This window comes from Panonychus citri, unplaced genomic scaffold, assembly GCF_014898815.1.
Source record: "Panonychus citri isolate SS breed McGregor unplaced genomic scaffold, ASM1489881v1 Contig00028, whole genome shotgun sequence".
Lineage (NCBI taxonomy): Eukaryota > Metazoa > Arthropoda > Arachnida > Trombidiformes > Tetranychidae > Panonychus > Panonychus citri.
Genome location: NW_026515433.1, coordinates 1,048,843 through 1,063,678, shown reverse-complemented (window position 1 = coordinate 1,063,678; position 14,836 = coordinate 1,048,843). Strand labels below are relative to the sequence as shown.

General features: G+C 31.0%; 2 protein-coding genes across 2 annotated transcripts; both read left to right on the top strand.

Annotated features, from left to right (window-relative positions):
- The first annotated feature begins 6,435 nt into the window (after positions 1 to 6,435).
- Positions 6,436 to 8,827, top strand: LOC128396794 (organic cation transporter protein-like). Its single transcript, XM_053357417.1, has 5 exons — positions 6,436 to 7,133; positions 7,189 to 7,281; positions 7,348 to 7,606; positions 7,667 to 8,532; positions 8,634 to 8,827. Exons 1-5 carry the CDS (start codon positions 6,894 to 6,896, stop codon positions 8,787 to 8,789), a joined length of 1,614 nt encoding a protein of 537 aa, XP_053213392.1. The 5' UTR covers positions 6,436 to 6,893; the 3' UTR covers positions 8,790 to 8,827.
- Positions 8,828 to 9,310: 483 nt separating this feature from the next.
- On the top strand, positions 9,311 to 13,628 carry LOC128397020 (uncharacterized). Its single transcript, XM_053357686.1, has 10 exons — positions 9,311 to 9,653; positions 9,710 to 9,802; positions 9,864 to 10,122; positions 10,445 to 11,253; positions 11,320 to 11,502; positions 11,754 to 11,975; positions 12,037 to 12,129; positions 12,202 to 12,460; positions 12,533 to 13,338; positions 13,395 to 13,628. The coding sequence occupies exons 1-10, from the start codon at positions 9,453 to 9,455 to the stop codon at positions 13,605 to 13,607; spliced, it is 3,138 nt and encodes a 1,045-aa protein (XP_053213661.1). The 5' UTR covers positions 9,311 to 9,452; the 3' UTR covers positions 13,608 to 13,628.
- The last annotated feature ends 1,208 nt before the right edge of the window (positions 13,629 to 14,836 follow it).

Below are 14,836 nucleotides of genomic sequence, written 5' to 3'. Positions count from 1 at the left end.
ATGAGCTCTTCATCTCATCAAATCTCACATGTAACTTGCATTTCATCATTTACCATGATCATGTTGATCATCATCACCGTCGTCATGATTTAGTATATTAATTATGTTTATCCTCATTTTCATTTGATACTTTTAATTCAGGCTTCCTCAATCAACTCGAACCTTTAATTTTATTCATTATTAATCAATTTTTACGATAATCAACTAAACAACAATTTAATTTGGTTTCTAAACACACACTTGGCCACATAATGTTAACCTTTTTTTCCCGGTATCTTTTTAATCAAATAAGGGAATCAACTAAATCCAGTAAACTTTTTCTTTCACCTTTTCTTTTGCTTGCTGATAATCAATTGATTGCGATGATTATACAATCAACAATTGGAAAGCGGAAGTTTAAAGTCAAAAATATGCAACAATTTAATTTCCTAATCTAAACTTTTCTTAATTTCTCAAAGTTGCCTTTAGCAATTAAAGGGATCAGTAATTAACTATTTTCTCACTAATAAATCCTGTTGATTAAACTGTTATTTACTAAAACATTATCACCATTGATTGTCAGCAATTAAGCTGTTGATTTAGGTTGTAAAATAATAAGATGATAATATTTACCGTTAATTATTGATTTTGATATAAAATCCTCAATTAGAAATTAATCAAAAACTAAAACAATTAAGTCAAATTGACTGTTTTTGAGTAAAATTAATTACCGATTGTATTAATAGTTACAATTATGAGCACAATTTAAACTTTATCATTTCAAATTGATAGATTTTGATCATTATGTAAAAGACATTGAGACCACAAATGATTAGCTAATCAAATCACAGTACGAAACCAACGATGATCAAATCAAATTAGTTAATCAATTGATCTCATGGTGTGAATTAAACGATGATTAGAAGGAGAAAATGATTGAGACTTAATTTCTTCATCCATAGGAATTTAATTCTTTAAAAACTTATATCAGTCTTAACTCAATAGGGATTCATGTTTATTTGATAATCGACATTTTCCCGGTTAACAAAGTTTAAATTGATTACAATTAATATCCTCAGATGATAATGATTAATGTTACTTAATTGGTGACAATATATAAACAACATGATCCTTAAGGTGATATCAAAGTGACAGGTAAAAAATAGACTTTATTTTTGGGATCTCGACGTAATTGAACATTATTATTATTATCATGTGTAGGAGGTGATTCTCATTGATTTCATCATGAAATCAGTATATTACGATGCTAGTAGACAATTTATTGATTGATTCAACTCTTGATCAATATATGCTAACAATTTATCAATCCACCGAATCAACAAATTGTGACGTATTCACAACACATTCACATTGGATTTTTTTTTGTTTACAATCAATAAAATCAACATCATCTTCATCAACTGATGTTACCACTTGGCTTTTTTTTTTATTTGTCTCTCGACAATATTTTATATCCTGACAAACAATTAGTATCATTAGATGATAATCATCAACTAACTAACATTGACAATATCACGTTAATCACAATTTGATTGATCATTGGGAAAAAAACCTCAATGGTTAACAAAGGTAAATCTCAATTAGCATTACAATTGATTCAGTTGTCTAAATATTACCTTTATGGTTCTAGCATTTTATTATTTTGTTGTTATCAAAAAAAAACGTTAATTGTTTCAGAAGGAGAAAGAGAAAGAGAAAGAAAGAAGAGAGAGAGAGAGACAAATTTAATGATTGGCTTTGATTCAGTTGTAACAATTTAAATACTATAAAATTTTCTTGGTGTAAAATTGATTCTATTTTTATAAATATCGTTGAGTTATATTTTCTCCCATTGGATCAATAAAGTTGCAACGTAACGATTTTACGTTTTGACGTCACAATTAAGCTTTTACTCTGTTATCATGGCGATTATATAACATGGGTGAAAGTTTATATGATTACCTGCGCACTGAATTTCACCGGAAGCTGCTCAGATCTACTTCTGGTTTTCTCAAGATTATCCAAACATTTTATCATGGAAAAATTGAGATTCTGTCTGTTTCTGGTTCCATTGAGATGGAAAACTCTGGTTCCTATTTTTTTCTGTTTGTTATTTGGAGCAAAACTGACGTAGGAATAAATATCTGCATCTCTCTTCCTCTATTCAATTGTTGGATCAACAATTTGATTAACAATCAACTTATCATTACAATATAATGTGAATTAATTAACTTTCAACAGTTAATCTCTTAATCATTTTGCAAACAATCAAATATACAAAAGCAATACTTAGTCACGTCTCTATGGATCTGGTAAACAATTCACCTTCTTGATGATCGCTAATGATAAAATAGATTAGCATTAATATAAAATAAACTGTTAATCAAATTAATTCACATATTTGTCATTAATCATAATCAATAATTGCAGCTTAAAATTAACAACTACACTACTTACAATCAAAATACACAATAGATAAACAGACAACAATCAGCTAATAATATTTAAACCTTCAAGTTATCATTAAGCAAACTATTATCATTATCGTTGATTGTAACAATAAAACTTATTATTATTTCAGGTTCTAATCAAATTATTGGGTTAGTATATTTATCGTTGATCATTAATTCAATTCTGGTTCAACATTGTTCATGATTAGTTAACTAATAACCTTGACCTCGAGGTAAACTTTTCCTGTAATGGTAATGAACTTTACCCTTTACCCTTTATCATGTTCATCTTATCATCATCAACACCTTGTAGTATATTATATGTGCGTGGGCGAAGTTTACTTATATATAACTCGAAAAATTTTCTCCTCGAATTCCTCTCCATTAGAACTTTTTCTTTATTCTCTTTCACTTTTATCTTCGAACTTGTCTTTTTTTCCCTTTCGACTTTTCTTTCTACATCTTAATGTTGTTGTTGTTGTTGTTTTTTGTTCTTGACTATTGATTACCTTATTTACTTTTTTTCTTCTTTCTCTTTATCCACAATTAACTGATTATTCAAATTACTTCCGTTCCAACGTAACACTGAATCAGTTAATGATGGTAATTGAATTACCTTACATTTAAATTGCTCCTTTCAGATTTAATTGTTGTTACTTAACTTTGATTTTCTCTTTTTACTTTCTTATTGATTTTCTTGGTTTCTTTTTCTGGGTTAGGTCAATAAATTGTTCTCATGTTGATATAATTATCTCCGTAATCACTTGTAATTAACTCGAACCAAGAACATTATCATTTAAGTCTTAAAAAACTGAATTAACTAATCATTTGCTCTTGGTTAAAATTACAACACTTATTATGTATATGCTAATAGGCCAACAATTAGATCAACAATTTAAAAAAAACTCCAGCTAATTGTGATCAATATAAATCATCCATAAGCTTTTGAATTGATTTTTCTGATCACTTATTAATCATTGATGATTAAATTTTAATTATAAAAAAAGGTAATCACAATTAAGTAGGTTAGTTTACCTATCTTGTTGATTTCATGATAATTAACCTATGAAAAAGATGATAAACTTAATTTGTCTTAATCAATGGCTCCATTTATCTCACCTGAGAATTAAAAATTAATCAATTGATAGTTAATAAGAAATGAGATGAACATAATTAAAATTATGTATTGGCAAGTTAACAGATTTAATTGAATCAGAATGATGATTATCACTGAATTAGAAAATATAATTAGATTCAATAAGTAAATTTAAATTTTCTTCATCTTGAAAGCTACAATCTTAATTGTTGAATTAAAATTAATAGTAATTATCTAGTAATAGAAATGATTAGATACCAATTAGAATTAGAATTAAGAATCAATAAGTTAATTAGCTTGATTATTGAGAATTAGCAATAAGGTTGGTTACGTGATGTTCAGTTGAGAAAATTTTGTTTTCCCAATTTTCGAGAGAAATTAAAAAATTATAAGTTAATAATTTTAATGATTTAACTTATCGTTCAGAAGATTATCAGATAATTAAATAGCTCAAACAATTAATGATAAACTTTCACTTTCGTTGGAACTTTTCATTTTCGTTACAAGAATCGTTGGAACGTGATCAAGGTACAACGATTTACGGTTGATACTTTATCTTGATAAACTTGTTTACATGTTTACCTGAAGAACACGATGAAGATGATGATGATGATGAGGATGATGATGATGATAAAGATGATAAGAGATGATGAAAAGAAAGTGAAAAGAAAGTGGAAGTTACCTGGGAAAGGTAAGAAAGCCGGTTTCAAGTTGTTGTTGATTATCATCATTACATGTAACTTATTTGATTGCTTGAATGCTAATTGTTTCATTAAATTGTCTTCCCTGTCCAACGAATCAGTTTTAATTAACTCAATGGTCAAATTTAGTTAATTAGATTAAAAGTTGATGTTGTTGTTGTTTTATTTGCCAACCCTTTTGTTTTTTTTTGTATTTCTTGTTGAATCAATTATCATTAGAGATTCATTTTGAATTGTATTCACTTGGTTAATTGTGATTAGTGTTGATCAGTTCAATTTAAATCGTGATCAAATGTTAATACAATTTGATTCACCTTGTCTATTCCCAGGTAATCAATAATATCACCAAAAAATCAAATAAAGAATGAAAAAAAAATATAACCAAATGATCACCTTGATTTAATTGTGATAACAATTATCATGATAATCAAGTTAATCTGAACACTTTACATCACGTTTATTAACTGAAGATGATCATGATTACATTGATTGTGATTAAATCTACTCGTGAGATTCAACAGTCTGATTAATTATTCATATTGAAATAAAAGATTCATGAGTTTTTGTTTGTTTCATGTTAATCATGATAACTAAATTGTTGATTGAAAATTGTTGTTTATTGAAATGGCGATTGATATACTGACCACAACTTATTGTACTATTATTATGAAATAGTTTCAAATGTTATCCCTATTCAATGAATGGTCAACCTTGAAATTAATTTTTTGATTAGTGTTGATCTTTGGGTCACCTCCCAAAACAACAACCTAAATTATGGGTCGTCAGTTATCATCATCGTTATCATCATGATGATCAAAATGCTGACCAACCTGAACATTTTACCTTAACAAACAAGGATAGTTGGAAATCGCCTCAAGGCTCAAAAATCAGTAATATTACCTCACTTTCTGATTTGTATCAAAGAAAAAAAAAGGTAAACAAAAACAAAAAGGTAACTTAAAACTCTTGGATACACCTCAGAACTTTTTTTCTTCATCGTTCTAATCCTCATCTTCATCTTCATTCTCATCTTTATCCTCCCATGTTCTTGTTTTTTTTCCTCTCTCTCACTAACAATTTACTTGGATTTTACATTATCACAATAATCGTATTCTCAATTTTCGAATATTTTTACTCGGAAATATTGTTATTCTTTTCCACTCACACATCATTATCGTTTACTAATGATCATGATTGTTGCAAAATGTCAGTTTTACACAATCGAAAACAACTTTGTTCTTATCGTGGTTTGTTCATCGATTCATAAAAGTCTTTTCGACTTGACAAGTAAACAGGAACATCGATTGATAATAATGTTCTAGTCTTTTCATTCATCTGAATCGCTTTCTTTGTGCTATCCTGCCGAATACCCAAAGACAAGGTTCTATTATTATTTAAGCTTCATCATCTTAAAGAAAAAAAAACTTTTACATGATAATAGAAAATAAGAAGAAAAAAAAAATGATCTTGAAAAACGGGATTTTCCAAGTTCTTTTTTTTTCTTCTTCTCAAACTTGTTATTCTGCTTTCTCTTTCTATTCCAATTAGATTTAATTATTCTCTTATCTTATCCACTGATTACTGCTCTAAATTGTTTATCTAATTGTTACCTCAATGTTTAATTCGGATGAGATTAATCATCTTTTCGAGTTGAAAACAGAATGAAAAGAGAGACGATTCAAATCTTGCTCGTTTTCATTTTCTCTCCTCTGATGATTTGAAATTGTCATCGAAAATTCATCGATCAATCAATAAGATAATCAGATGAGCAATTAAATTGAAATTAAATTGATTCCAAGACGAAACAATTGTCGAGCTATTGATTCAATTGCCTCTTTACTTTTCCTTTAATTGTTTTCATTTCCTTATTTTAATAACCATCATTATCTGTCTCAATATTTCAATGACAATTAATTGGTTTCGATTTCAATTAATATCGATTGATGAATATTATTTTCATGTTTAATTTTCAGTTAATTGTTTACAATTAAAATCTAATTGTGGATAAAGTGGCGCCATCTCATGGGTAGAATACAAACTAATTGGAGTCAATTAAATTAAATCAGTTGGAAAGATTAACATGAACAGCAATTAATCAACGAGATTAAATTGTTGAATCTGTTTGACATAAATTGTGAAGTCAATTTTTTCAAGAGCAGTTTAGAGCCTCTTGATTATAAATTATGATTTGATTAATCTGTTGACAGTTACAATTAATTGTTGTCAACTGAGTGAAAGTCTTGTTGATTGTTTCTCACTCATTGAATAACCTTGATGGTTAAGTTAATTGTTGAATTATCATTAGTAAATTTAATGATATGAAAGAGTTTTTTTTTCTGCTTTTCAATCAGATAACTTTTTTTGCTATGTTGATTAGTTAACTTAATTGGAGTTGATTAAATTGTATTTGATTGAAGAAGTGAAAAAAAGGTTTTCATTAAACCATTGATACATTCACGAGATGCTAACAAAGTTAATTGCAATTAATTTAAATAGATCCAAGGCATCTAGGATCATTAGTTTTAATCAAATAAAACTTTGATTGTTCCTAATTGTTGGAATTAAAGAGGAGAAGGAAAAAAAATTCTAAAATCGTTCAATCGTTTCCAATGGACTTCCAAATGTACCCTGGTAGTTACTTCATTTGGTGAATTTGGATAGACGTTAATGGCAACAATTAACTCGATGGAAACTGAATTAAAACCGATTAACGATAAATATCGTTACAGTTTAAGTCAAGAACGGATCGAACATGTTTCTGACCTAATTGGCTCTTGGGGACCACTTCAAAAGCGTTTGTTTTTTCTGCTCGGTGTCATTTATTGTGCTTCACCTTATAACAATGCGAGTCTATTTTATTATGCACTTAAAAGTGATTTAGTTTGTGTTCAATCGGATGGATCACAGGTAATCATGATTAGAGAATAATTTTCGTTTATTTTAATTGATTGTTTATCGATAGATTTCAATTGCAGCTGATAAATGTTCATTTGATCAGTTGAATTCGTGTTCCTCTTGGTATCATAACATAACAAGGACAACGGTTACCAAAGAGGTAAGTTGATTGTAGTTGATTGAACGAGAAACTCAATCATGATTGTGTTTTTGTTAATTGTTCTAGTGGAATTTGGTTTGTGAACGATATTGGCTTCGATCAGTTGTCCTTTCGGCTTATCAAGTTGGCTATATGATCTCTGGTCTTCTGGTTGGTTGTATATCAGATAAACTAGGAAGGAAATTTGCTATTCTTTTCTGTATATGTCTTGAGATTATCACTTCTTTTGGACTTGTTTTAGCACCAAATGTCTATGTGTTCATCGCGATTCGGGTCATTCATGGTATCGGTGGATATGGACGCTTTTTGGCCTCACTTATCTTACGTATGTATTGTGCCGATCTCGAGATGAGATGATAACTTGTGTTTTCTATGTTTGGAATAGTTTTGGAAAGTGTTGGACCCAAACTTCGTGGTCGGATTGTCGTTAGTTACGATTGGATTTGGTTCGTTGGCGAAGTCGTCATGTTGTTTGTTACCTACAATATCCTTGAATTCAGGTATATTTACATGGGATCAATGGTGTTTCAGATTATGTGTATTGGAGTCTTGATGTTTGTGCCTGAATCAGCGCGTTGGCAGTTGGTCGTTGGCAAAGTAGATAGTGCTAAGAAAACTTTGCGTTACTATGCAAAGAAACGCGAAAGTAAAAAAAGACTCAAATTACAAGCTGAAAAGGTCGAAGTGGATGAAATTGATGAATATGAGAATGTTCTATTTGCTCGTAAACTCGACAAATTGCGCGAATATTTAATCTCCGAAACTGAATCAAAAGATCAAATGGGAATTTTCGACCTGTTCCGAGTACCTAAAATAGCTAAGTTTTGTTTCGCTCTGTATTTGATCTGGTTTCTTACCGCATTCATTGGCTTCGGTCTTGCTTACAGTACACTTGATTTATCAGGCAACGTTTTCATTAATAACGGGATTTTTATGACATCATCTTTTGCCTCAAATCTATTTATGACCTGGAAAGTTGACTCATTCAAACGAAAGTCAATGCTTATTGTAATGTTCTTGGGAACCTCAGTGTTACTTTGTGCCTCAATTGCCTTCGTCGAATCTCATGATTACATTATACCTCGAATGATCCTCATCACTTCAGGTCGATTCACAGCCTCATCTTTGTTCAGTCTAATTTACATTTACACATCAGAAGTTTTTCCAACAAACATCCGACATCTTGGAGTTGGAACTTGTTCAGTAGCGGCTCGAATGGCGTCGATTTCTGCGCCATTTTTAGCACAATTAGTAAGTCTCACCAAGAATATTCCAAGCCTAATGACTACCTAACCTACTGATTTCAACGAGAATAAAGTTAATCAAATGTTGTATTTGTTTCTAATCATCAGACAGCAATTACGAGCCTTAAATTAACTTTTGGACTTTTTTCTATCATGGGTCTAATTGGAGCATCAGCTGCGATATTGTTACCAGAGACGAAGGGCAAAGAGATACCTGATACCGTTGAAGGGATGATTGATATGCATTCGAATGAAATTGAATGAAAACAATTACCAATAATTAAACGTCTAAAAATTCATTATTACTTGTTGTCTAATCTTATTATTCAAATCATCATACAATCTAATGTAAAGATACTTATGGATAGAGAGAAACATTAACTTGACTTAATTGTTCATTGGTTTCGATAATACAACAGCGATGATGAAGCTCAGTTCGACCTAATTTTGGGTCTTCGAGAAAGGCCAGAGATCCGCTTTTCTTTCCCATTTCCATGATAATTCACATTGGGAATATTCAGAAACTCTGACAAAGTGAAGTTACAGTTGATTCCAGGTTTTCGCGCTCTATTCAAATCACATTTCTTTCAACTTTTATCATTCCGATTGAAAATAAACAAGAAAATCAATTTCGAAGTCGTCAAGTTATATAAATTACAATAGATCGATGAATCAAAATTTCTAATCAAAATTAAAAAGGGTTAATCAAAAATCAATAAAATCTTTTAATCATTAATACCACTTGAAATCAAAGTGATTGTGACGTGTAAATCACATGGTGAAAAGTAGTTAATCATAACAATCAAAAAGATTCATCAATACTGTTTATATTTATCACAATGTTGTTAGAATACAAGTTAATCCCTTTTTCTAGTTTGTATTCCATCTCAATTACTTGATTACATGATAGAAGACAATTAGTTAATCATGTCAACCACAATGGAAAATGATCTGGAAATAAATAAAGTGTCAAATGTTTCTGATCTAATTGGATCTTGGGGACCATTGCAAAGGAAAATTTTCATTCTACTTGGAATCGTCTACATTGTCGCTCCGTTCAATTACCTTGGACTCTCTTATTATGCTTTGAAAGATGATCTTTGGTGCTCAACAAGTAACGATACTAAGGTAAGTTGGACAATTAAGTGGACAATGATTCTTAGAATTGATTCATCATCCAATAGATTCACTTGACGGCGGATAAATGTTCATTCAGTGAATTGGATTCATGTTCATCTTGGGGATATTCATCAGATCGGATCACAATTTCACGAGAAGTAAGTTGATCATTAATTGTTAACCTTAAATACTATCAAGAGATTAACCTAATTACTACAGTGGAATCTAATCTGTGAAAGGTATTGGTTAAGGTCATTTACTCTTTCGGTCTATGTCTTTGGTTACTTAATTTCTGGAATAGTGATCGGCTATGTTTCCGATAGATTTGGTAGGAAATTTGCCTTAACATGTTCAGTTATCTTGGAGATAATCAGTCAACTTGGAATCATTTTCACCCAAAATTTGTACCTTTTCATTGGATTCAGAATAATTGACGGAATCGGTGGTTACGGTCGTTATATCGTTGCCTTAATCCTTTGTGAGTAAACACCAATTAACTTAATCAGGATGGAAAATAAATTCTAAATAATCATATCAACATCTACAATAATGATCATAATTCACTTGTGAACATTAAAAGATTAGTATGATTATCATTGGATAAGATTCAATGTTCAATTATACATTTCAAGTTGAAACAATTTGAAACAATTTAGATCGTAAATGAAGAGTTAACTCATAAAGCAATTAAAAGTAATTGTAAATATTGTCCTTGGTTTAGTCACACAATTAATACGATCCATTGAATGGTGTCGGTTGATTTGCTTTTAATTGTCATTCTAATTGCTGTCATTACATAGGTATGGAAAATGTTGGTCCAAACATAAGAGGCTCAATGGTGATTAGCTTTGAATGGCTTTGGTACTCATCCACCTACCTGATGATAATTACCTGTTACTATGTCCTTAATTACCGTTACATTTTCATCGGTATAACAATTTACCAATTGTTATCTCTAATTGCGATCTATCATTTGCCAGAATCGCCTCGATGGCAGCTCATTTCTGGAAACAAGGAGGACGCAGGTCGATTACTGAGACAATACTCAACCTTTGATGACGATACTTTCAGGGAAAAATTTGATTCTCTTTGTAACAATTTAAATAATTATCAGGAACAAATGAAAGAACAACAATCAAGTGCTAATTTTTTCACTCTTTTCAAATATAAGCAAACGAGTAAAATATTCATCTGCTTGTCGGTCATTTGGCTTCTCAGATCATTTGTTGAAGACGGAATTTATTATTTATCCTTCGATTTATCCTCATCAGTATTCATCAATAATTCAATATTCACTGGATTCGCAGCGATCACCAATCTCTACATGACCTACTCAGTAGACAAGTATCGTCGTAAGGTCATGTTAATTGTTGGATTAATCTTGACCACGATTTCTTTAGGTTTATCAATACCTTTCGCAGATTCTGATAAAATGTTTCCAATGATTATTTTCATAGCCTTGGGCAATTGTTTCATCTCCGCAACTTATTCAGTTATTTACACCTACACACCGGAAGTATTTCCAACCCAAATTCGTAATGCTGGAGTTGGCATTTGCTCATCGATTGATAAAATCGCTTCAATTTCTGGCACTTTCATCAACCAAATTGTAAGTAATCAAAGATGAACATCTTAATTATCAAAACCAAACTAATTTAGATTGTCCTTTCCTCAGACTGCCTCGTACAATTTAAAGGTAACCTTAATTGTCCTAACGATTCCTGGTGTAATTGCTGCTGCATTTACCACTTTATTACCTGAGACCAAAGGCCAAGAAATACCCGATACAATTGAAGAGATGATTAAAATTAATTCTGATAAAAAAACTCAACCAGGAAACAATTTAAATCGAGATTGTTAATTTTTCTTGCATCATTTGTATTCACCTCGTATTGATTTTATTACCTTTAACTTTTTTAATTGCTAATGATCAAGACAGTTTTTCAATCAACTAAATAAATTGCCACAGTTACAATTTGAACGTCACAATTAATTGTTTACATTGATTGTAAATCCAACTGAGTAAATTGTATCTTTCATTTAGCTTTATTGTTGAATGTAATAGTTTAACAGTGATTAAAACACCATGCTTACAACTAATTGATTGAGTGTAAATTAATTGTCTTGAAAATGTTACAATCAAGCAAATCACTTCTTAATCATAATCGGATTGTTAATATTTCTGATTTAATTGGTTCCTGGGGACCTTTTCAGAAACGTTTATTTGCTTTAATTGGGTTAATTTATGTTGTATCTCCTTTCAACAATTCATCATTGTTTTATTATTCAGTTAAAGATGATTTAATTTGTGAGACGATTAATGGATCTCAGGTAATATACAACAATTAACGAGCAATTAACTAACCAGTTACCTCTTGATATATCGTTTCAGATTATTTTACAAGAAGATAAATGTTCATTTGTTGATTTAGAGAATTGTGAAACTTGGTATTTCAATTCGGATCGGGTGTCGATCTCTAGTGAGGTAAGAAGATAATTAGTTAATTGTTGTTGTTGTCATCATTTATAATTTTACCAATTTGATTGATCATTTAAGTGGCTGTTAATCTGTGAACGGTATTGGTTACGATCAGTTACCTTAGCCGCTTATGTTGCTGGTCAAGCATTTGCTGGATTTACTATTGGTCATCTTTCTGATAAATTGGGTCGCAAGTTTGCAATTAAATTTTGTATTTTAATTGAAATTATTTGTGAACTTTTACTTATATTTACAATAAGTTTACCTTTGTTTATTTGTATTCGATTCATTCATGGAATCGGAGGGTTTGGTCGATCTCTTTGTACGATTATTTTGAGTAAGTTTCAAGTTCGAGCTTTGAAAATTTTCGTTACCTTATAATGAGAGCAAAAAATTTTGTCTTAACTAGTGATGGAATCGGTTGATCCTCGTTATCGAGCTAAGGTCATGTTCTGGTACGATTCATTCTGGCACGGATCGACCTTGTTTATGATCTTTGTTACATATTTCGTTGCTTCGTTTCGGTTTATTTATATGATGACGACGATTTATCAATTTTTTTGTCTCTGGTTGATCAAATATCTTCCTGAATCACCTCGGTGGCAATTGGTTTCAGGGAAAACGGAAGAAGCCAAATTAACCTTGAGGAAATTTACTTCAATTCAAATGGACGAAGATCAATTCGAGGAAAAGTTCAACAAGCTGAAAGAAAATCTCAGTAAATTTAGTAGAGTCAAAAAACTCGGAATGTCTTCTCTATTTTTACACTATCGAACTACTCGATTAGTTCTAATTCTATGTTTCATCTGGTTCTTAAGGACATTTGCTGGTTCTTCTTTACATTATTGTACACTCGATATTCCTGGTAACATTTGGCTTAACAATGCGGTTATTAGCTCATTCACATCAACATCGGTGCTTCTAATGACCCTCAGGGCGGACAATTATCGACGAAAAGTTTTATTGGTCACTTTCTTTGCTACGAACGCTGTTTTATATGTATATTTTGCTTTCTTTTTGTCCCAGTCCACCGCTTCGCTCACTATTAAGGTCTTTTTTCTAGCCTTCGCTACTTTTTGTAATGGTGTCCTGCACAATACACTCTATGTTTACACACCGGAAGTTTTTCCGACCAGTATTAGAAACCTCGGAACCGGAGTTTGTACTTTGGCCGCAGAATTGGCTGCAACTCTTGGACCGTTTATCAATCAACTAGTAAGTCAGATCAGAGCTCTAATCATATCGATACTAATTGTTCATCTTAATTTTAGACTGCACTCACTAGCTTAAAGGTCACTTTCATTTGGTTATCAGTACCGTCCACGATTGCGGCGCTTTCGGTTATTGTGTTACCTGAGACCAAAGGGGTTGAAATGCCGGATACAGTTGAACAAATGCTTCTCACTCAATATGAAGATGATTGTCTTGATAATAACGACGACGAAGACAGTGAAGATGAAGCTAATATGAAAACTGTTGAATAAAAGTTTGAAAAACTTTCTTAACACTCGAGAGATTATTTTATTTAATTGTAATAAATACTACAAAAAGTGTGAATTTATTTTGATGATGATGAATTGAAATACAACTGTATGATTGTGATATTCAAATGGATTTAGGAAAGACGATGAATATTTAATTATAAGGCAATTTACACTTTGCAGTTTAACTGAAAATTATCTTGAGACTAGAATTATTAATAAGTTGATCACGAAAATAATTAAAAATGAATAAATATTATTAAATGATCTTGTACATTGCTGAATCGACTTTTGATGGCAATTTTTGGAAAAGTTAATGTTAAAGAGTATCCATTGGGCCCACATTGTATCACAAGAGCCATGATTGAATTTCAACCTGGACGGAGGATCGCAGCAATCAGTGCCTATTTTCGAGAACACCTCACAAGAGCGGAAAAAACACTTCTGTTGAGGCAAGTGACTATGTATTGCTGCGAAATGGCCAAAGAAGTAATTGAAGCATTGATTTTTTTAGGTGATTTGAACATCGCCAATCCGTTTGCTGGTGGTACACTTACTCCTGATAAGAGCTATTTGAGCGAGTTTGTTACTTTAACTGTAATCAAATCAATTATCCCTCCAGATTTTATGACGTTCAGAAGTACGCAAGGGTCCTCCTCTATAGATTATTTAATTTGTTCGTCAATAGTGAAGATTGAAAAACATTCAAATAAGGATGAAGATATACGAGCAACATTAAACACTGGTGATCATTTTTATATCTTTGCAATCTATTCAACCCGCAAAAATAAGCATGTAAAATTGATATGCAATTTAATGTCCTCATTAATGAATTTTTTACTTCTTGTCTTAGCCGAATAAGATCAAGGAGCAGCTCTAGAAGCAGGCTCACTGAATAATGTTTGGAACAAAATTCGTAACCAGTAGAGAAAATCCAGTAAACAGGAATAAACAAAAGTAACGGTAACAGCAAAAGATTATCACCGACAGATGATAATCCTGTCGACTTATAAGGTGGGACAGCAGCAGCAGCAATAACAGCCAGAAATTTCAACAATGGAAACGATTAGTGATATTTCACAAAATATGAATTCCAATTAATTCACTTCCTTGGAAATACACCAAATCGATCCCTGAAATTAAATTAATTAACTAAATCAACTTGATTTAAAATTTAATTAATTTAAAATAAAACAAATTAACTTTATTAAATTAAATTAAAACAAACATAA

What these genes read in the sequence shown, in the direction of transcription:
- LOC128397020 (XM_053357686.1), top strand. Translation starts at nt 9,453, where the DNA reads ATGTCAACCACAATGGAAAATGATCTGGAAATAAATAAAGTGTCAAAT. An exon ending in GGATCACAATTTCACGAGAA is followed by an intron (nt 9,803 to 9,863) that starts GTAAGTTGATCA and finishes TAATTACTACAG; the next exon opens with TGGAATCTAATCTGTGAAAG. An exon ending in GACCGTTTATCAATCAACTA is followed by an intron (nt 13,339 to 13,394) that starts GTAAGTCAGATC and finishes TCTTAATTTTAG; the next exon opens with ACTGCACTCACTAGCTTAAA.
- LOC128396794 (XM_053357417.1), top strand. Translation starts at nt 6,894, where the DNA reads ATGGCAACAATTAACTCGATGGAAACTGAATTAAAACCGATTAACGAT. An exon ending in TTCAATCGGATGGATCACAG is followed by an intron (nt 7,134 to 7,188) that starts GTAATCATGATT and finishes GTTTATCGATAG; the next exon opens with ATTTCAATTGCAGCTGATAA. An exon ending in CGCCATTTTTAGCACAATTA is followed by an intron (nt 8,533 to 8,633) that starts GTAAGTCTCACC and finishes TCTAATCATCAG; the next exon opens with ACAGCAATTACGAGCCTTAA.